This window comes from Papio anubis, chromosome 15 (assembly GCF_008728515.1).
Source record: "Papio anubis isolate 15944 chromosome 15, Panubis1.0, whole genome shotgun sequence".
Classification (NCBI taxonomy): Eukaryota; Metazoa; Chordata; class Mammalia; order Primates; family Cercopithecidae; genus Papio; species Papio anubis.
In genome coordinates this window covers 91,303,350-91,322,130 of record NC_044990.1, presented here as the reverse complement: position 1 = coordinate 91,322,130, position 18,781 = coordinate 91,303,350, and the positions used below count along the sequence as shown (strand labels likewise).

The 18,781-nt window shown below is 45.6% G+C and overlaps 2 protein-coding genes and 1 non-coding gene across 11 annotated transcripts in view; 2 read left to right on the top strand and 1 right to left on the bottom strand.

Annotated features, from left to right (window-relative positions):
* TMCO3 (transmembrane and coiled-coil domains 3) overlaps positions 1–6,501 on the bottom strand; it is a 57,779-nt gene extending 51,278 nt beyond the window's left edge. Inside the window, exons 1-3 of one of the 4 annotated variants that reach the window (XM_021929824.2) lie at positions 6,245–6,487; positions 2,890–2,951; positions 1,507–2,029 (exon numbers count right to left, since the gene is read on the bottom strand). In XM_021929824.2, the coding sequence (XP_021785516.1) occupies positions 1,507–1,950 (444 nt within the window). In that variant the 5' untranslated portion in view covers positions 1,951–2,029; positions 2,890–2,951; positions 6,245–6,487. Of the gene's footprint in view, positions 1–1,506; positions 2,030–2,889; positions 2,952–6,244 lie in introns of all 4 variants that reach the window. The other 3 variants (XM_021929823.2, XM_021929825.2, XM_009192286.4) reach the window with 3 other exon arrangements.
* Positions 6,502–6,619: 118 nt separating this feature from the next.
* DCUN1D2 (defective in cullin neddylation 1 domain containing 2) overlaps positions 6,620–18,781 on the top strand; it is a 37,736-nt gene continuing 25,574 nt past the window's right edge. For 3 of the 6 annotated variants that reach the window (XM_031655685.1, XM_031655686.1, XM_031655688.1), the window contains exons 1-3: positions 6,620–6,890; positions 13,208–13,424; positions 16,494–16,662. In XM_031655685.1, coding sequence (XP_031511545.1) covers positions 6,888–6,890; positions 13,208–13,424; positions 16,494–16,662 — 389 coding nt within the window. In that variant the 5' untranslated portion in view covers positions 6,620–6,887. Of the gene's footprint in view, positions 6,891–6,917; positions 6,937–7,016; positions 7,118–13,207; positions 13,425–16,493; positions 16,663–18,781 lie in introns of those variants that run through there. The other 3 variants (XM_031655687.1, XM_031655690.1, XM_031655689.1) reach the window with 3 other exon arrangements.
* Positions 18,155–18,318, top strand: LOC116270634. The gene has a single exon (XR_004178787.1). It is a non-coding gene; the product is annotated as a U1 spliceosomal RNA (small nuclear RNA).

Sequence of the window (18,781 nt, the reverse complement as noted above, 5' to 3'; positions counted from 1 at the left end):
GCAGGTCTCACACAGCTGGTCTCACACAGTTGGTCTCACTCAGCTGCAGGTCTCACACACAGCTGCAGGTCTCACACAGCTGGTCTCACTCAGCTGCAGGTCTCACACACAGCTGTAGGTCTTGCACACAGCTGGTCTCACAGAGCTGCAGGTCTCACACAGCTGCAGGTTTGATGCACAGCTGCAGGTCTAGCAGACCTGACACACAGCTATAGGTGTAGCACATAGCAGGGGGCCTATCACAGAGCTGCAGGTTTGACTGACATACAACTGCAGACCTGATACGTAGCTGCAGGTCTATCACACAGCTGCAGGTCAAGCACGTGACTGGAGGGCTAGTATAGCTGGTTTACCAGCACCTGGAGAATCTCGGCACAGGAAATAATAACTAGTGTATGTTAAAATACTGTTGATGTGTTATGAACTGTGCATATTGGTAGCCAATGTTACTCAAACTCATGTTTTTTCTCTACAATAAAACCACCACACATCTGGACCCTACCAATGGATCTTCATGTCTCCACTGTACACAGGGTCACAGCAGCTCATGCACATATCACACAGGGAAGACGAATGAATCAGTATTATTGAAAACCTTGATTTATCCATTTGCCTGATGATATTTCTCTCCTCCAAAATATATTTTGGTAAAAAAAGTTTAATGTCTGTATTTTCTCTCATGTTGATGCTGTGTAATAATACCACAGGTTTTTCTATGAAGATGACACAATACTTTACACATTGAAAGGGCCTGGGAGGCTGAGGCGGGAGAATGGCGTAAACCCGGGAGGCGGAGCTTGCAGTGAGCTGAGATCCCGCCACTGCACTCCAGCCTGGGCGACAGAGCGAGACTCCGTCTCGAAAAAAAAAAAAAAAGAAAGGGCTTGGCATGATGCTTGCCATAGAAGAGGTACTCAAGAAATGATGGCTTTAAAAAATGTAAATAGATAATACAACATCTGATGCAATAAGTTCAGAAACTTCTCATCATTTTAAAAGCATCCTTGGTCAAAGTCCTTAATTTTAAATGCATACATTAGTTTAAAACTAATTTTAATATTTTTATCTTCGATGTATGACACTGAAGAAAAGTCAAACTTCACACTAAAAGGCACTCCTGTCAGAAACTCATCAGAATGCTGACTTAAGTTATATTCATTTCTACATCAGTTTACTGGTAACTTGAGCGACTTTTTGAATCACCAGGGGATTTCTGCACAGAGAAAAGTATGAGGGCGGCTCCTAGAAGAAAGAACTACAGTATTATGCAAGAGGAAAAGATTCTCCCTCACATGAGAGACTTTTCTAGATGTGATTTCCTATGAAAGACAACACCTGAGAGACATCAGCCGCACTCACACCTTCCCTTCCCGTCTGCTCCCACAGCTCCAGGTGGGTTCTCGCTAGGATGCGGACGTGGGCACGCACTCTCCCTCTCTCTTCACCTCTCTCTCTCCCTCCCTCCCTCCCTCCTTTCCTCCCTCCCTCTCCCTCTCTAGGACTGACCTTTATTGCAGCCTCCCTCAGGGCCTCCAGGCGCTGCCGGCTGCTCTCCTTCATGTTCACCACATCTTTGTAATCCCCCTGCAGGGCTCTCTGCAGTCCATAGATGGCTTGGAACACGGAATTTTCACTTTCATTCAACTCTTTCTGGAAAATTTCAAATGTGTGCACCTGAAACAGTTTCTCTTCATCTGACAGGCCCACATCTTTCTCCACTGCTCCAATTGCATTTTTCAGTTTGTTCAGAACCGCATTCTTCTGGCGGAGAAGCCCTGAGAGCTTCCTGCAGCTGTCCCGGACCCACTGGCGGCTCTGAGTGGCGGTCGCCCCTCGCCCGCGGTGCAGTTTGATCACACGCTGCGCCACCTCCTCGTGCTCCACAGGCTGCACTGCCCAGGGAAGGACCGGAAACAGCACCCAGAAGAAGCTTCTTCCCAACACCTTCATGATCCAGGTTCGGAGGGCAGCGTACGGCAATCCACAGGTCTCTGCCCCGGTGAGCTTGCATTTCAGATACACATTTCAGCTGAAAAAGAGTTATTGTCACATATAAACAATGATTCATTACTATTGATCGAAAAATTAAATAATCAGATCCGGAAAACTAATACCTTTCTGAAGAAAATACCATTTTTCCTAGATAAATATCAACATCTAAACTATCGCACTGAGATTAAAATCAAATACTGAATGCTGATGCACCTTGTATGGTGCCTTGTAAAGGGCTGAGATGATTAAAGGTCAGTTACATCTTTACAGAAAGGATTAAAGGTAATTTTTTTTTTTTTTTTGAGAACACAGCCTCGTATCTCTACAAACTCTACCAAGTCCAAAAGACAGAAAACAAGTCTATTTAAGAGAGTCCATGTTGGCCAGGCATGGTGGCTTATGCCTGTAATCCCAGCACTTTGGGAAGCCAAGGCAGGCAGATCACCTGAGGTCAGGAGTTTGAGACCAGCCTGGTTAACATGGTGAAACTCCGTTTCTACTAAAAATACGGGCCTGGTGGCACACGCCTGTAATCCCAGCTACTCAGGAGGCTGAGGTAAGAGAATCGCTGGAACCCGGCAGGCAGAGGTTGCAGTAAGCCCAGATCACACCATTGTACTCCAGCTTGGGTAACAAGAGCAAAACTCCAGCTCAAAAAAAAAAAAAAAAAAGAGACAGCACGTTATCAATACCATCAATTTCCCCTCACAGGTCAGAGGGCTGCCTGGGGACATCACGCTCAACATCACTCCAGAAACGAAATCTTCTGAGCTACTGTTAGCTCTGTGGGCTTCCTAAAATCATTTGAAATTTTGCCACATTTCCAAAGTCAGTCTACAGTCAAGTGCTACCAAGATGTCAAGAATTAAATAAATATATATATGTATGTCACAATACCTGGATCTCTAAAACTTTCTGTTATCATCCCAATTCAGTCTCCTTTTCTTCTTTAGGAAGACCTAAAACAATATATATTAATTCATTCTGGCAAGGAATAGCACAGACAGAAACCTGCTTTCTGAACATTACTGCTTGGGGAATGCGGACAGTTTCAGCGTGGCTGCAGCCGTGGCGTCCGGGTGGTGATGAGCAGGGGCAGGGCAGGGTGCCCAGACAGGAGCACTGTTTAGAAAGCAGGTGGAGACAGCAGCCAGCAAAGGTCACTAAGGCAGAATGAGCTTAGAGGCGGGAAACTGAGACTGTGGAAGGAAGGAGTAATAAACTAGTCAGTGGAATTTGGCCTCTAGGAGCTCACCAGTCACAAGGAGCCAGAAAAGGCAATAAAACCAACACCTGCCACGTACGCAGATTTACGGTTTAAAGCAAACAACAACAAAATATTAACCTAACCATTCTTCATAGCAGCATCCAATGGACTGTTAGTCAGGAATTCCTACTCAACCATCACATATTCCAAAGATTCCCCGACCTGGAAACCTGGTTACTAAAAGGTGTATCTATATATCTATACTTTCCACTGCTAACCCAAATTCTAATTGGTTTAATCCAGTTTCCCAGGCAAGGCAGGTTAGCTGCAGCAGAAGTAAGGACCAGGCATTTCCGGAGGCAGCATTCTGCCCAAACCACGAAATGGCAGAAAGAGACAAACCTGATGCAAAACAAACAGGAGAACTCAAAAAGCCTGGAGGCCAGACCACTCAGTGAGGGCCGCGGCTGTCTGCACTTCAGCAGGACTGTGTTAGACAACAGGCGTCACTGATCAGAATCACAAGCAAAAGTCACCAAGAAAAGACTATATTCTGGTTAGAAAGTGTTCAATTTTAAAACATTCTTGGAGACTGACTCCCAAAAGGTGAAGCACGCTCCACGGAGAATTCGCTTACCTAGAACAGGTAACTTCCTACATGGTAGAATAAATGATAATGTGCTGTTCCAATCACTCAATTTTATGTTAGTTTCAATACAACTTTAAGTACACGTGTACAACTTAAGCACACATTTACCACCTTAAAAACAAACAATGAGGCAATCATTTAGTCACGCCTAGCCATATAGCTGAGCTGTTATTTTAATGACTCACTCAATTGCTAAGCTTCTCTTGGTTGGTCCAAGGGAGCTAAAGAAATCAACAGCTACTTCAGAAGTGCACTTTTAGTATTTTCCAGAACCAAGACAGAAATTTGAGATGCTTAGCTCATACTTCCCAGTTCCCCAAAAAAATCCCAAAAAGTGATTCTTTGATGGATTTTATGCTTCAGAAAAATAACTTTCCACACAGCTCATGTGTGAATGACACCTCTATGTTCATTTCTGGTTCCTTCCTCAATCAGGTTCCTAAAATCAGTTGTCCCTTTAAGGGACCTATTAATTTTTATGAGAAATCTTTGAGGATTTTAGTTGTAGTTATACTAAAATATCCCACTGAAACTTACTCATAACATGAAACAAATTATTTATGGACCCTTAAAATACAAATCACCCTTTATTCAAACTCATCTCATTTTACCTTCAAACTTGCCTCCAAAATCCTATGGACTACTAAATTGTAGCATGTTTTTTGAGTAAATTAGTAAACATCTTTAGCTGTTCTAATTATTAAAAAGACACTTTGGATTCCTGTAATGTGTTTTTTATTGTTGTTGTCTGAGACGGAGTTTTGCTCTTGCCACTCAGGCTCAAGTGCAGTGTCAAGATCTTGGCTCACTGCAACCTTTGCCTCCCGGGTGCAAGCGATTCTCCTGCCTCAGCCTCCCGAGTAGCTAGAATTACAGGTGCCTGCCACCACACCCAGCTAATTTTTGTATTTTTAATAGAGATGGTGTTTCGCCATGTTGGCCAGGCTGGTCTCAAACTCCTGACCTCAGGTGATCCACCCGCCTAAGCCTCCCAAAGTGCTGGGATTACTTTTTTAATAATGAATTCTTAGAATTTCTGTATCTTGAGCTATTGATACACATAACAATGCGGATGTATCTCAAGGCTAAGTGAAAAAAAATCTCAATTTTATTGAGAAGACACACAGGCGTAGATTCACACTCACTAGTGCGTGTATAGGTGGTGTGATCTCAACAGGTCAGGGGATTTGATCAAAGAAAATTTCCTGCGTATACTATGGTTTTGCACGGTGCTACCATTGGAGAAAACAGGGTAAAGGCACTCTGCAGGGTTTCTCTGTATTACTCCTTACAACTTCATGTGAATCTACAACCATCTCAAAATGAAAAGGTTTTCAAATTCTACCTAAGGCCGGGTGCGGTGGTTCATGCCACTGCTGTATTATGCCACAATTATCTGTATTCCCAGCGCTCTGGGAGGCTGAGGTGGGCGAATGCTTGAGGCCAGGAGTTAGAGACCAGCCTGGGTAACATAGCAAGACCCCGTCTCTATTAAAAATGAAATAATTAGTCGGGCGTGGTGCCCTCTGTGGCCCCAGCTCCTGGGGAGGCTGAGGCGGGAGAATCGCTTGAGCCTTGGACCAGCCCCTGCACTCCAGCCTGGGCGACAGCAAAACTCTGTTTCAACAACAACAAAAAAGCTTCAGAATATTTAAGTCAAGCCTGTAGGAGAAAAAGCCACAAATATTTCACTAAGTACTCCGAACATTAAGACACTCCTTTTGGAAAAACTGGTAAATAAGATAAATTTGGAAGACAGAACAATCAGAAAAACAGGCAGTGAATAAGGACCCGATGCGTAGCGATCTTGTTTCCCAGCGCAGGCGTCCACACCCCGCCTCATGGACACCACCACGAGCCGTTAGGAGCCACAGGAGGGGCGCCAGGGACAGGGCTGCATCTCCGCCGCCGGCCCTGGAGGCCCCGAGCCCACCCGCGCGGCCAGGATGGGAACGCAGGTCCCATTCCAGGTTAGAACGTGGGCCTCGGCGAAGAGCGCCTGGGCAAGGCCTGGAGGAGCGGGACCCCAGGCCACAGAGACCACCCGACCCCGGGAGACAGCACTTGCAAGAGAAGGGGAGCCCCGGAAAGGGAGGGAAGGAAGGGGAGCCCCGAGGAAAGAGAGAGGGGAAGGGAGTCCCGGGGAGGGAAGGAAGGAAGGGGACCACTGGGAAGGGAGGAAGGGAAGGGGAGCCCCGGGGAGGGAGAGGGGAGGGAGAAGGGGAGGGGAGGGGAGCCCCAGGGAGGGAAGGAAGGAAGGAAGGAAAGGGACCACTGGGAAGGGAGGAAGGGAAGGGGAGCTCCGGGGAGGGAGAGAGGGGAGGGGAGCCCCAGGGAGGGAGGGAAGGAAGGGGACCCCCGGGAAAGAGCCCCGGATGGACGGGCCTGGCGCTCACCGGGACGCAGGAGGCCGCGCCCGCCCGTCCGGCCCGAGCATCACCGTTCCGCGGCCTGGGCCGGGCTCTGAGGCGCCAGGAGTCGAGGGGCGGAGGGGGACGCCGTCTCCTGCCTCGGAGCGCAGCGCCCAAGGGCTTCCCTGCATCCCTTCCCAGGCGGGACCAGGGCCGGGAGGGAGCGGCCGCCGCCCTGCCCAGCACCGCCCTCGCCCAGCACCGCCGCCCGGGACTCCGGCCCAGCAGCACTTACGGCCCCCTTTAAGAGGCGGGGCGGGGGCGGGTCCCGTCAGCCGTGGGCGGCGCAGGGCACGTCGGGAGGTGGAGTTCCGTGCACCGACCCACCGCCCACTTCCTTCCAAGAGAACCTGCCGGCCGGCGCGGGGCCTGGGAGCTGCAGGGCGGCGTCGGACTCCACAGGGGCGAGCCAAGGCCCTCGTAAAGGCCGGGACGCGCAGGGGCGACGGGACGCGAGCTCCCGTCGACCCCCGGGCGGCGCTGAGCATGCCGGGAATGGGAGTCCCCGCGGCCGGCTCCCGCCAGTGCCCGGTAGCCCAGGGCCGCGGCGGTCCGAGGACGAGGGCGGAGCGGCCGCCGCGCCTGCGCAGAAGGCCGGGGCCGGCGAGACGCCGGCGGCGCGGGGGAGATGGTAGGTGGGCCGGCGTCGGCTCTGCTGATCGGGGTCGGGCGCCAAGGTCGGTGCGCTGGACTAGGGAGGCCGAGCCCAGCGAGCTGCGCGGGGCGTTCCGGGCGGATCCGAGGGAGGAGCGCGCCGGGGCCCGCGAGCGGGAGCGGCGGCGTCGGAGGCGCGGGACCGCGGGGAGCGCGGGTTTGACCCGGAGCCGCGAGGGACGACGGGGAGTGAGCGGAGGGCAGGTGCCGCGGGGCAGGGGTCGGGCCCGAGCGGGAACCCAGGCCGCGGGCTTCCCAGGGCGGCTCCGAAACGGGCAGTCGAGGCAGGCGAGGGCTCGGCTGCTCCTGCGGGCGTCTGTGCAGATGCTGAGGCTGTTGACCAAAACAGCGCAAGGAAGGAATGCGCCAGAAGCGCAGATTCGCGGGGGAGGCCCTGCCGCTGGGAGGGGAAGGGGAGGCGCAGCGGGGCTGTAGCGTGGCCCTAGCTGTGCGTCTATGGAGCTGGTAGAGTTCTGCAGCCCAGGAGTGAGGCTGCTGGAGGTGCACATCAGTTTGAAATGTGGTGGAAACCATGGTGATGGATGGGATTTATTCAGTCCACATCCATTCAGAGGCCAGTAGGGTGCTGCTGGGGGTGACTGGTGCTGGGCCGGGCGTGATTTTGGCGTTGAGGGAGCTGATGCCCCAGCAGGGGAGACAGGCACCAGATGCACAACTGTTTAACCACAGTTGGGACAAGGGCTAAGGCACGGGTTCCAGGAACCTGTAGGATGCGGGTGTGGGAGTGGTGTCAAATGCTGAGGGTGTGAGTTGAACTCGAGAATTTCTCTGGAAATTAGCCAGAGGAAAAGTGAGGTGCCAGGGGCAGCCAGCCTTGTGCAGCTCCAGGCAGAAGAAACAGAATACACGGACCCTTAGTGGTAGGCGATGGTGACATATAGGAGCAGAAAGATTGTCCTGGCTAAGGCCCAGAGAGCCACCGGCGAAGGGACACGGTAACGCGTAGAGGGGAGTGGAGGGTGAGGACAAGCTTCAGGATGGGAGAAGAGCCACAAAGGAGACGGAGAAGGGCGAGTAGGAGAAACCAGGAGACTAGAATGTGTGGAAACCAAGAGGATGGAGTTTAAAGGAGGAAGGAGCCATCAGCAGTGCTGACCGAAGAGCAGCTGAAAAGGTCCCACTGACTGCAGCAGCCGGGCTTTTGTGACCCTTAAGGGTCACTGCGGAGGCCAGGCTGGAGCGAGGTAGCATGAGTTAGGATGCACACCTGGGCAGGTGGAGATAGCTCGCTCCAGCTTTTAGGACGAAAGGGGCAGAGTGGACAGGAACTTAGCTTGGGGAAAACGACCATGTTCAGGATGCGGGAGAGGAGCGTTCCCCTGCTGCCGAGATTGGAGATCCAAGAGCAGGGATGAATTTAACTCCCCCTCCCTCTAGCGTGCTGTATACCAAAACAGAGTCAAAGTGATCCATAAGCTTATGTAGTTTATTTGATCAACATGATTGGCCTGCCAGCCCCTTGTAAGGCGACCCTGAGGACATTTTAAGGGTAATTTCTTTCCCTTTTACATATGGGTATCCTTGGTGCCAGATTATATGAGTCGTTTTTCACAAGGTCACAATTAAAGTGTTTGAGACTTTTTCATAGTTTAGAGATTTTATTTGCTGTTTCCACTGGATTGTCTAGATTTTTATTTCAAGAATTGTGTACATTTTAACAGAATAAAATAGTGAAACCTAGAAAATGCCCCCCCCCCCGCCCCATGTACACACTTTAAAAGTTGGCCTTAATAATTTAACTTGCATGACATGGTAAGCCTCAGTGAAGGTTGTGCACTTGAAGGGCCGTCCTAGTTCCAGTGTGTCGACCTTGATTAGATTGACCTGAGCTCAGTCCTGTCTGGGTGCACTCAAAGCTTCCTGCCAGCGTCTGGGCCTTTGTTAGTTTGACCTGGGTTCAGTCCTGTCTAGAGAGACTCAGGGCTTCCTCCTCTCCCCTGTGGTTTTTTAGTTGACGAGCCTTTTTGTTTCTTAAGAAGCTTTATGCCAGTTCCTTTTTTCACAAGAGGCAACTTGGGTGTCTTAGTCACTTTTGGACATGAAGCACGTAGTCTTTAGACTTGGCTATCGATCTTTGCTTTAATCACTGTTATTTTATGGAGGAACCTCTAAGGGGTGACATCAAATGATTGCAGCTTTGTTGACTGGCCAGAGGCCTGTTGATGGGCTAAGCCTAGACCCCAGAGCTTCTCTTGCTCATTCAGAACCAATGCCTTGGCACCACCGTGTGGTTCAGGGTTTGCTGGAGTATCTTGTGACATCAGGCAGTTTGAGTAGATTGCAGGGGAATCTTCGTGTTTCTCGATACCAACTTCTGTCCACTCTGTAGCTAATAGTAATGATTCAAAACCACTTTGAATGGCCTGGATCCATGTGCTCCTGCATCTGTTCTTCTAGAGTTCTAAGAAATTAGGCTGCTAGTGTAACGGTGTTGTCACGTATTAGGGGAGGCTTCAAGGGGTGACCGGCAGGAGCTCAAGATCAGACACCATCATATCTTCCAAATTTCCACATTCCAGATTTCCTGATGTGGAGTCATCAGTTGTATAATGCTGGTTAAATAGTTCAGTCACCGAAGAGTATATTGTTTGGCTGATTAGTCTTGGAGGGTCTAAGGGTACAATGTTGAATTTTTTTAGGTGAAATTCACATAACATAAAATTAACTATTTTAAAGTGTACAATTCAGTGGTGTTTAGTACGTCCACGAATTTGTGGAACCACCACCTCTATCTAGTCCTAAAACATTTTTGTCATCCCGAACAATAACTGTGTACCCATTAGCGGTCACTCCCAACTCCTCCCTTGCCCCAGCCCCTGGCTACCACTCACCTTTCTCTTATAGACATTTGCCCGTTCTGGATATTTCGTATAAGTGGAATCGTACCCTGTGTGGCTTCTTGTGCCTGGCTTTTACTCAATGTCGTACTTTTGAGGTTCTTCCATGTGGCATGTATCAATACTTCATTCCTTTTTATGGCCGAATTATGTTCCGTTATATGGATATACTAAATTTTGTTGTATAACCATGGCAGAATTTTTAAATCTAGCAATGATGGCCACTTCCATAATAAGGATGTCATGGCTGTTCCTAGTGGTGGACCATTTTGGGGGTTGCACTTCTGCCTTTATCTTAAGGTTTTTGGGGTAATTCTTGGCTTTGCTCACCCTCCCTTGGGAAGGCTGTCAACTTCATAAAAAGACTCTAGCTGTATCTTTTGTCAGCTTACTGTCAGAGAGTATGGGATCTGCCTTAATTTAGTTAAATTTGATCTTACCAGATAATACAACCTTGAATTTTTCGTTTAGTTCTATTCAAAAGCTCAGTTTCAGAAAATAATGTAGTGAATATGTATTCCATTTATTCCTCTAGAATCTAGATCGGGTTCAGCAAACTACAGCCCACAGGCTAGCTGTCTGTTTTTGTAAATTGAGTTTTATTGGAACACAGCCTACGGCTGTCTGCTTTTGCAACAGACCCACAGGCCTGAGATGGCAGAGCCAACTGCTGACTGGAACATTAAGAGAGAAAGTTGGCTGAGTGAAGGCTTCTGATCTTCATCAGTTCTTCATCTGAGTTCTGCCTTCCTGTACCTTATGAGGACTTAGCAGATGGGCTTAAGCCATCTGTGAAACCCCTGAAATCTTATGCAAAGCTGCCTGCACATGTGAGGTCCATATATGTGTTCCTGGAGGGCAGACCTGTGACTCCTCAGATTCCAAAAGGGATCCAAGACTCCCAAATGCTCAACACTCATTGTTCTGAGTAGCCGAAATGTTAATTCTGTAGCCTCACCTAAATGAGCAGTTCTCTCAGGGTGTAGTCTCAGGAGTTGTGTGGTTTTTGGGTTTGTGTTTTCTAACTTTTAGGTTCGGGGTACGTGCGCAGGTTTGTTACAAAGGTCAACTGTGTGTCATGGGAGTTGGTGCACAGATTATCTCGTCAGCCTGGTAATGAGCACGGTACCTGGTGGGCAGTTTTGGGATCCTCTCCCTCCTGCCACTCTCAAGCAGGCCCCGGTGTCTGTTTTTCCTTCTTTGTGTCCACATGTGCTCAGTGTTCAGCTCCCACTTACAAGGGAGAACATGTGGCGTTTGGTTTTCTGTTCCTGCACCAGTTCACTTAGGAAAATGGCCTCTAGCTCCATCCATGTTGCTGCAAAGGACATAGTCTCGGTCCTTTTTATGGCTGTGTAGTATGCCGTGGTATATACATACCACATTTCCTATATATTTTTAAGAATGATTGGAACCCCATTCTTAAATGAGAGCTCTTGTTTATATGGGTAATAGTCATCAATATTTACCATATTAGAAAGTAAAATAGAAAGTATTAAAATATTTCTATATTAGCAATAATAAACCTATTACATTTTTGCAAATATCTTAATGTCTAGCTTGATAAAAGATAGGCTCTCGAATCTCACGTTCATTCTTGTGATATCACAAGCCTTGCGGCCCATGGAGGCCTCTGCTATGCACTCTGTGAGAATGAGAGTGAGCAAGGCCGGTGGCGGCAGGACGCTCAGGAAGGTGGTTCTCTGGAACTCCTGAAAGGCCTTAGGACCCAGTGGTCGCAGATGCACGTGGGAGAGCATGTATCTGGACAGTGTTATCTTAACGCTCCTGCGGAATCGTCCTCTGGTATTTTGGCATCAGCATGCTTTTTGATTTCCTGTCTCAAAAAAAAAACAACCTTCTGGAAGCTGGCTCTGCTGTACGTGGTTGGCATTTTGGTGAGGAATTGGTATGTGTGAGGGGACATGGAACTTTGCCAGGAGCCCAGGAGACGTTTCCCTCAGGTTTTAGGCCAGAAGGGTCTATACCACTTCTGAGCTGCTGGTAAGGTTTTAGATCTTATGAAAATGGATTTTCCTAACTAACCATGTTTTCTTTACTGTGGCACTGGGGAAGCTTGGAGCCTGATTTCCAGCTCTTAACATGTGATAGGCACATCCTTGCACTAACGGCACCCCTTTCTCAACCATACCTTGTTATCCTTCTGTACACTTTCGTTATGCTGTAATTCATTCCATGTGTTTTTATAAGTTGTCTCATCTTTATTTGAACAAGATTGAGTATAAATCCTTTTGAGTAAAAAATTTCCCCCTTATATTATTGTGTAAAGCATTTTTGTAAAACATTAGCTTCCAGTGGATTCTAAGGTCTGTTTGGATTTAGAGAAGTTAGTGAATCACTTTTTTTTCCAGTGTTGCTTTCATCAGGTTTCTTTATTGATTGATTGATTGATTGATTGATTGAGATGGAGTCTCACTCTGTCGCCCAGGCTGGAGTGCAGTGGTGTGATCTCAGCTCACTGCAGTCTCCACCTCCCAGGTTCAAGTGATTCTCCTGCCTCAGCCTCCCAAGTAGCTGGGACTATAGGCGCGTGCCACAACGCCCAGCTAATTTTTGTATTTTTAGTAGCAATGGGGTTTCTCCATGTTGGCCAGGATGGTCTTGAACTCCTGACCTCAAGTGATCCGCCTCAGCCTCCCAAAGTGCTGGGATTACATCATCAAGTTACTTTAGATAAGTGGAATCTCAGCCCTCCTATATCTGGAAGTGTCAAGATGTTACTTTGTTTCATTATATACTATATATAGTACAGCTGCTTGGCAGTGTTGTTATTTATTGCCTGCCCAGATCCTCTGTCCTATTTTTCATTTTATTTCTGTCTGGTATACAGAGGCATTCTTGTTATTAGTATTATTGTTTCCATTTAATCATAACAGGCTTTTTTTGTGCCTGCTTGTGAAACTTTCGTAAATTACTTTTAACAGGATGCTTAGTTATTTGTGTACATTTTCATCAATGTGATTCTGCTGATTTAAACTGGGAAAAAATGTCTGCAAACTGCACAGCCTCTTTCCGTTCATTAAAGCCTGAAGTTTATTGAAACCAAAGAAGACCCTGCGGCTGGGGCCCCGGTGACACCGTGAGGTCCTTGCCCGGTGTCCTCAGAGGCTAGGTGTGCGTTACAGAGTTCCTGAGAGCTTTAGAAAAATGATAGTCACACTTCATGCAGAGTGAACTGGGTGGCGATCAGAATGTATTCTGTATAAGATGTTAATTCTCATACTTTCTGAAGCTTAGGCTGCCTGTTTGTTACAGTGTAGGTACTGTTGTTTCGGAAGACGGTGCAGTCTTTTTAACTGATGACGAGCCAGGCTTTGTCTCTAATTCTGCCCAGTTAAAGTGCAGGCGTTAGGCTAGAGCTGGGACGAACCCCGAGCGGCTTCATTGGCTTTCCTACTTCTTTTGCATCCCAAAGCATAAGCTTAAATCGTCTCAGAAGGACAAGGTCCGCCAGTTTATGGCATGCACTCAGGCTGGCGAGAGAACTGCTATCTACTGCTTAACGCAGAATGAGTGGAGACTAGACGAGGCCACGGACAGCTTCTTCCAAAACCCAGACTCGTTCCACAGGGAGTCCATGCGGAACACTGTGGACAAGAAGAAGCTGGAGCAGCTGTACGGCAGGTACAAAGGTAAGAGGTGAGGGCAGCAAAGCTGGACGGATGTCGGCCTCCGTGAGCGGCCTGCACGCTGCACTTCCAGGTTCTTTCTGGTGCCAGGGGCAGGTCTCCGGGCTGCTGTTGCTTCTCCTCCCCACGTTCAGCTGCAGAATCCACTTTCTTCCGTTTCAGTGGGGCTGGGCCTGTGATTGGTGGGGGTGGGGAGGGCGAGAAGAGGGGAGTCGGCGATGGAGCAGGACCAGGCCTGTGCCTGCTTGTTCTGTGTGGTGAGTCTGACACTGCACAGCCTGTCAGGGAACAGCTGCTGCTGGGAGGCTTGGCGTGTTGGCGTGAATATGTCCGTTAATACAGTATTTTTTTCAAGCACTTCTGTTTAGGCTGAAATATTGATGATGAGAAGGTTAAGAACAACACCAAATCATGAAGATGATCCTGAAGTGAGGGTAAACCTTAGTGTTTTCCTTGCCCGGGCAGTGGCGTGTTAGCACTGAAGTAGCTTCAGTGGTTCGAGAGGGTTTGGGAAAAGCTCTCAGCAAAGAAACCTTGTGTTTCAGATTGTGAGCAGTTGTGATTTTTATTGACATCAGTGCTTGGATGGGAGCTTTTCTCGTCAAAATGCAGCTGTGCCTTGCACTAAGACTGCCGTGATGAGCCTATGCAGATCCACGCCCCTCTGCGGGTTTTAAATTTCATCTTCAGTGCAGAGGGGGAGGCAGCCATCTAAGAGCTGACTTATTTTGCTTTTTCTTTCTACCAGTTTTTTTTTTGAGGCGGAGTCTTCACTCTGTCGCCCAGGCTGGAGTGCAGTGGCGCGATCTCGGCTCACTGCAAGCTCCGCCTCCCGGGTCCGCGCCATTCTCCTGCCTCAGCCTCCCAAGTAGCTGGGACTACAGGCGCCCGCCACCGCGCCCGGCTAATTTTTTGTGTTTTAGTAGAGACGGGGTTTCACCGTGTTAGCCAGGATGGTATCGATCTCCTGACCTCGTGATCCGCCCGCCTCGGCCTCCCAAAGTGCAGGGATTACAGGCGTGAGCCACCGCGCCCGGCCTTCTACCAGTTTTTAAGGCCAAGTTTTCTAAAACTTTAAAACAAAACCAAGCCCTGACTCTCATTTAAACAACTATTAGCCCAAATATACAATAATTTCCTTGGCTTTAAGTTCCTGTTTGTTTGTTTATTGGTGTGTGTGTGTGTGTGTGTCTGAGACGGCGTCTCGCTCGGTATGATCTCGGCTCTCTGCATCCTCTGCCTCCCACATTCAAACGATTCTCCTGCCTCAGCCTCCCGAGTAGCTGGGACTACAGGCGCCCGCCACCATGCCCAGCTAATTTTTGTATTTTCAGTAGAGACGGGGTTTCACCATGTTGGCCAGGATGGTCTCGATCTCTTGACCTCATGATCCACCTGCCTTGGCCTCCCAAAGTGCTGGGATTACAGGCGTGAGCCACCGCACCCGGCCTAGTTCTTGTTTATTTATTATTTTCATTTTTTACTTTTTAAAATACTGTGTGTGTGCTTTAGTCTTTCTGTTTAGATCTGAAAAGTGAGTTGAAAATTGCTTTTAAAAATCTTGGCTCAGAAACGTAGTCAGTGGTAAAACAAACCAGATTTGTACTTATTGTACTTCCCAAAGAATGAAAATTGTTTTTAGTTAAGCATTAGTCTACTTCAAACATTTTTGGCTAAGTTAGTTGTTGAGCTAATTTTGTAAGTCATAAGCTTTTTATGCAGATTTTTTAAAGTTATTTAAATATATACAGCTGCTTTTGAAAAAATACTTGTGTATAAGTGGAAAATTGTGTCTTTAAGTGTTATTGAAGCTTCATCCCTTCATTATTATTTAACTTTATTCATGCAGTTATAGTCAGTTAAAGTGGAAACATGGTACAATCACTTTAGGCTCTAAAAATAAACATAGTTCTAAGACTGTTGACAAATATAACATTGGTTATTACGTTAGCATATACAAATGAACAAGTATTTGCAAAATTACTTGAAATATTGAATATGGTTGTAATCAAATTTACTGAGATGGTTTATGAGGTCAGAGCATTGTAGATCAGTATTTCTATTCATGAAGTATAATATTAGCAGATGGAATTGAATAAGGTGATAAGTGGGGATTTATTTTTTTACAAAACCTCTGTCCCATAAACTATGCTGAGGTTTTCTCCCTGATATGAGAATAGAGTTAGAAGGATGTTTATGGTTTTCTTCATTTTTGTTACCATTTTTCTTTGTTAACTATATATATGTAGTAGTAAACTACTTAAATGACCAGAGTTAGATTTTGTGTGAAGGGGAAGAAAAGTTTATCCTACCTAATCTTTCTTTGAGCAAAGAAGCTACAGGTTTTCTATTTTTACCTTCTAAACCCACAATTTACATATGCATTACGACAATATGATATCATCTGTCTGAAATTACTAGCTTTAGTGAAGTCTTGCTGGGATGCCTTAAATATATTTTACTGTTTGATTTTCTGATAAACAAATGCTAAGTTCTTTAATTTTATTTATAAACTAGGAATAGGGAGTGGGGAACCTGAATTTCTAAGCTATTAAATGTGGATACATAAGCTAAATGATTCTGAAAAATAGTTATTGTCCAGTACCATTAGAACTAGCAAATGAAATCACTTAAGAAAAACATCAATCATTCATTTACTTTGGCAGAGTTGTGATAAAAACCCAAGGTATTGTAAATACTTTATCAATACAGTATCTTTTATAGCAGTTTGCTTTTGGGTGAGTTAAATTTCTCTAAACTTGAATTTTTATTTCACTTTAGGGAAATTAAATTTTTCTTAGTGAACAGATCTTCTCAAAAAAAATTCAGTGATTTTTTTTTCCCTAAGACCCAGAAACCTAGATTTTAAAAATAGGACCGTTTTCTGGATAAATTATTAGTTGCTCACTATTTCTTTCATGTGTAGTAGAAAACTGCAGCCTATTGATTGATGTATTGGAAACACGCTTGCTAGAACTATGTAGTATAATAGAATGCTAGGATTCAAACCTCCTATTTTAGAATTCCTTTTCAAAATAGTATAACTTCCTTTACCCCTGATATTAACTACAGATCCACAAGATGAAAACAAAATTGGAATCGATGGGATTCAACAGTTTTGTGATGATCTGAGCCTAGATCCTGCCAGTATCAGTGTGTTGGTCATAGCGTGGAAGTTCAGGGCAGCAACTCAGTGTGAATTTAGCAGAAAGGAATTTCTAGATGGCATGACAGAACTCGGGTAAGTCAATTATTCGTAGCTTAAATTTTTTCAGAAATGAAAATACTTTTAACATTAATTATTTTTCAGCAACCTCTACATATTAATTTCATATGTTTATTTTCTTTGTGTGTCTTAAAAATTTCTTATGCATCTGCACTCTCTGCACTATTAAGCCTTTGGTTTCCTTTTAATTTTCAGTTTAAAGCTTTATTTCATTTCACACTTTGATTTTTTCATATTTCTTTTTGAGTTTTTTTCTTTCCAATTTTGAATTGACAGTAAATACCAGGTTCAGTTCATTCATGTTATTTCATAATACTGTATATTAAATGTAGAATTTATTATGCTGCTATGTTAAAAATTAAGATGTCATTTTGGTTTTTTGCTTGTAACATTTTTCTATTCTACCTACAGGATTGGGATAAAGGCTTCATTAATAAGGTGTTTCTCACTTACAGATAAGTTATAAAAGTAAATGAAAGGGCCTAATGTGACTCTCTTAATCATTAAGCTTATTGAACGACAGTCATGCACTGCATAGTGACATTTCGGTCAACAGTGGACTGCTTATACAACAGTGGTCCCGTAAGGTTAGAATGGGGCTAAAAAATTCCTGCATCCCAGCCATCATAATGTCATAGCTCAATACATTGCCTGTGTGTGGTGGTGCTGGCACAGACAAACCTGCTGCTCTGCCATTCATATAAAAGCGTAGCACATCCAGTTATGTGCAGTATATGATACTTGATAATATAAATGATTATGTTGCCAGTTTATGCATTTACTCTACTTTTTATTGTTATTTTCGAGTGTACTCTTAATTGTTTGTTTTTTGAGATGGAGTCTCATTCTGTCACCTAGGCTGGAGTGCAGTGGCACGATCTCAGCTCACAGCAAACTCCATCTCTTGGGTTCAAGCAATTCTCTTGCCTCAGTCTCCTGAGTAGCTGGGATTGCAGGCGCCTGCCACCACGCCCAGCTAATTTTTGTATTTTTAGTAGAGACGGGGTTTCACCGTATTGGCCTGGCTGGTCTTGAACTCCCGACTTCAGGCGATCCACCTTGCCTCAGCCTCCCAAAGTGCTAGGATTACAGGCGGGAGCCACCATGCCTGGCCCAGATGGATGTTTAAATATCACCTGTTCATATTGTTTAAAATAGATACAACTAAAACAGCTTTGAGGCACACAGGAACTCTGCAGATAAGGAGGACCATTTCATGATGATAAAGGGTTTATCTCACCTGGAAAGCAGTCACACTTATGTTTTTATGTATTTATTGAAGAGTCCCAAAGTATTTAAAGCAAAAATAAGCAACTACAAAGAGAAAGATGCAAATCCATGATCAAAGTGAGGAGTTTTCACACACATCGTAGTAACTGATAGGATGAGTGGATGAAAAATTAGTGAGGAAATAGAAGATTTGGACAGCACAAAAAATGGCCTAGGAGAACATTTAGAACGTTGCCTTCGATGTTGAAGAATACGTTTTCTTTTCAAAAGAAAACACAAAACAGCCTGGCAGGAGAGAGACCATGATCATGAAGGTGGTTTTCCCGGGGCTGGGCTTATCCATTGCATTCCAGATGTGCTGACGCCTGTGATTTTCCCAAATGTGGGAAACTGGGTTGCATTATTTGTGGTAGTGGGGGATTATGTTCGTGTTCTCTCCTGGTGTTTAAAATTTAAAAAAAAAAAAAAAAAAAAAAACTTTATTAAAGGCACAGAACATTAATAAAAATTGACAATAAACTGGGCTATTAAGTAAATTGCAACAATTTTCAGAGGTTTGAAATGATACAGAGTATGTTTTCTGACCACAGTATAGTTAAACTAGGAATGTAGCAAAAAGATAACTGGGTAGGATATGTGTGGATATTGCATACCTCTGAGTAACCCTTGGGATGAGAAAGAAGTTACAATGGAAATTAGAAAATATCTTGGATAGTGAAAATATATGTAAGCTTGTAGAATTCAGCTTATTAAATGCATATTTTAGAAAGAAAGAAAGGCTGAAAATCAGTGAACAAAGCCTTCCATCTCAAGAAATAGAAAAAGAATATAGAAGGAAGGAATTAATATTTTTGAAGCAGTATTCTAATTTACAAGTAAATTAGAAAAGTATTTTAATTTACAA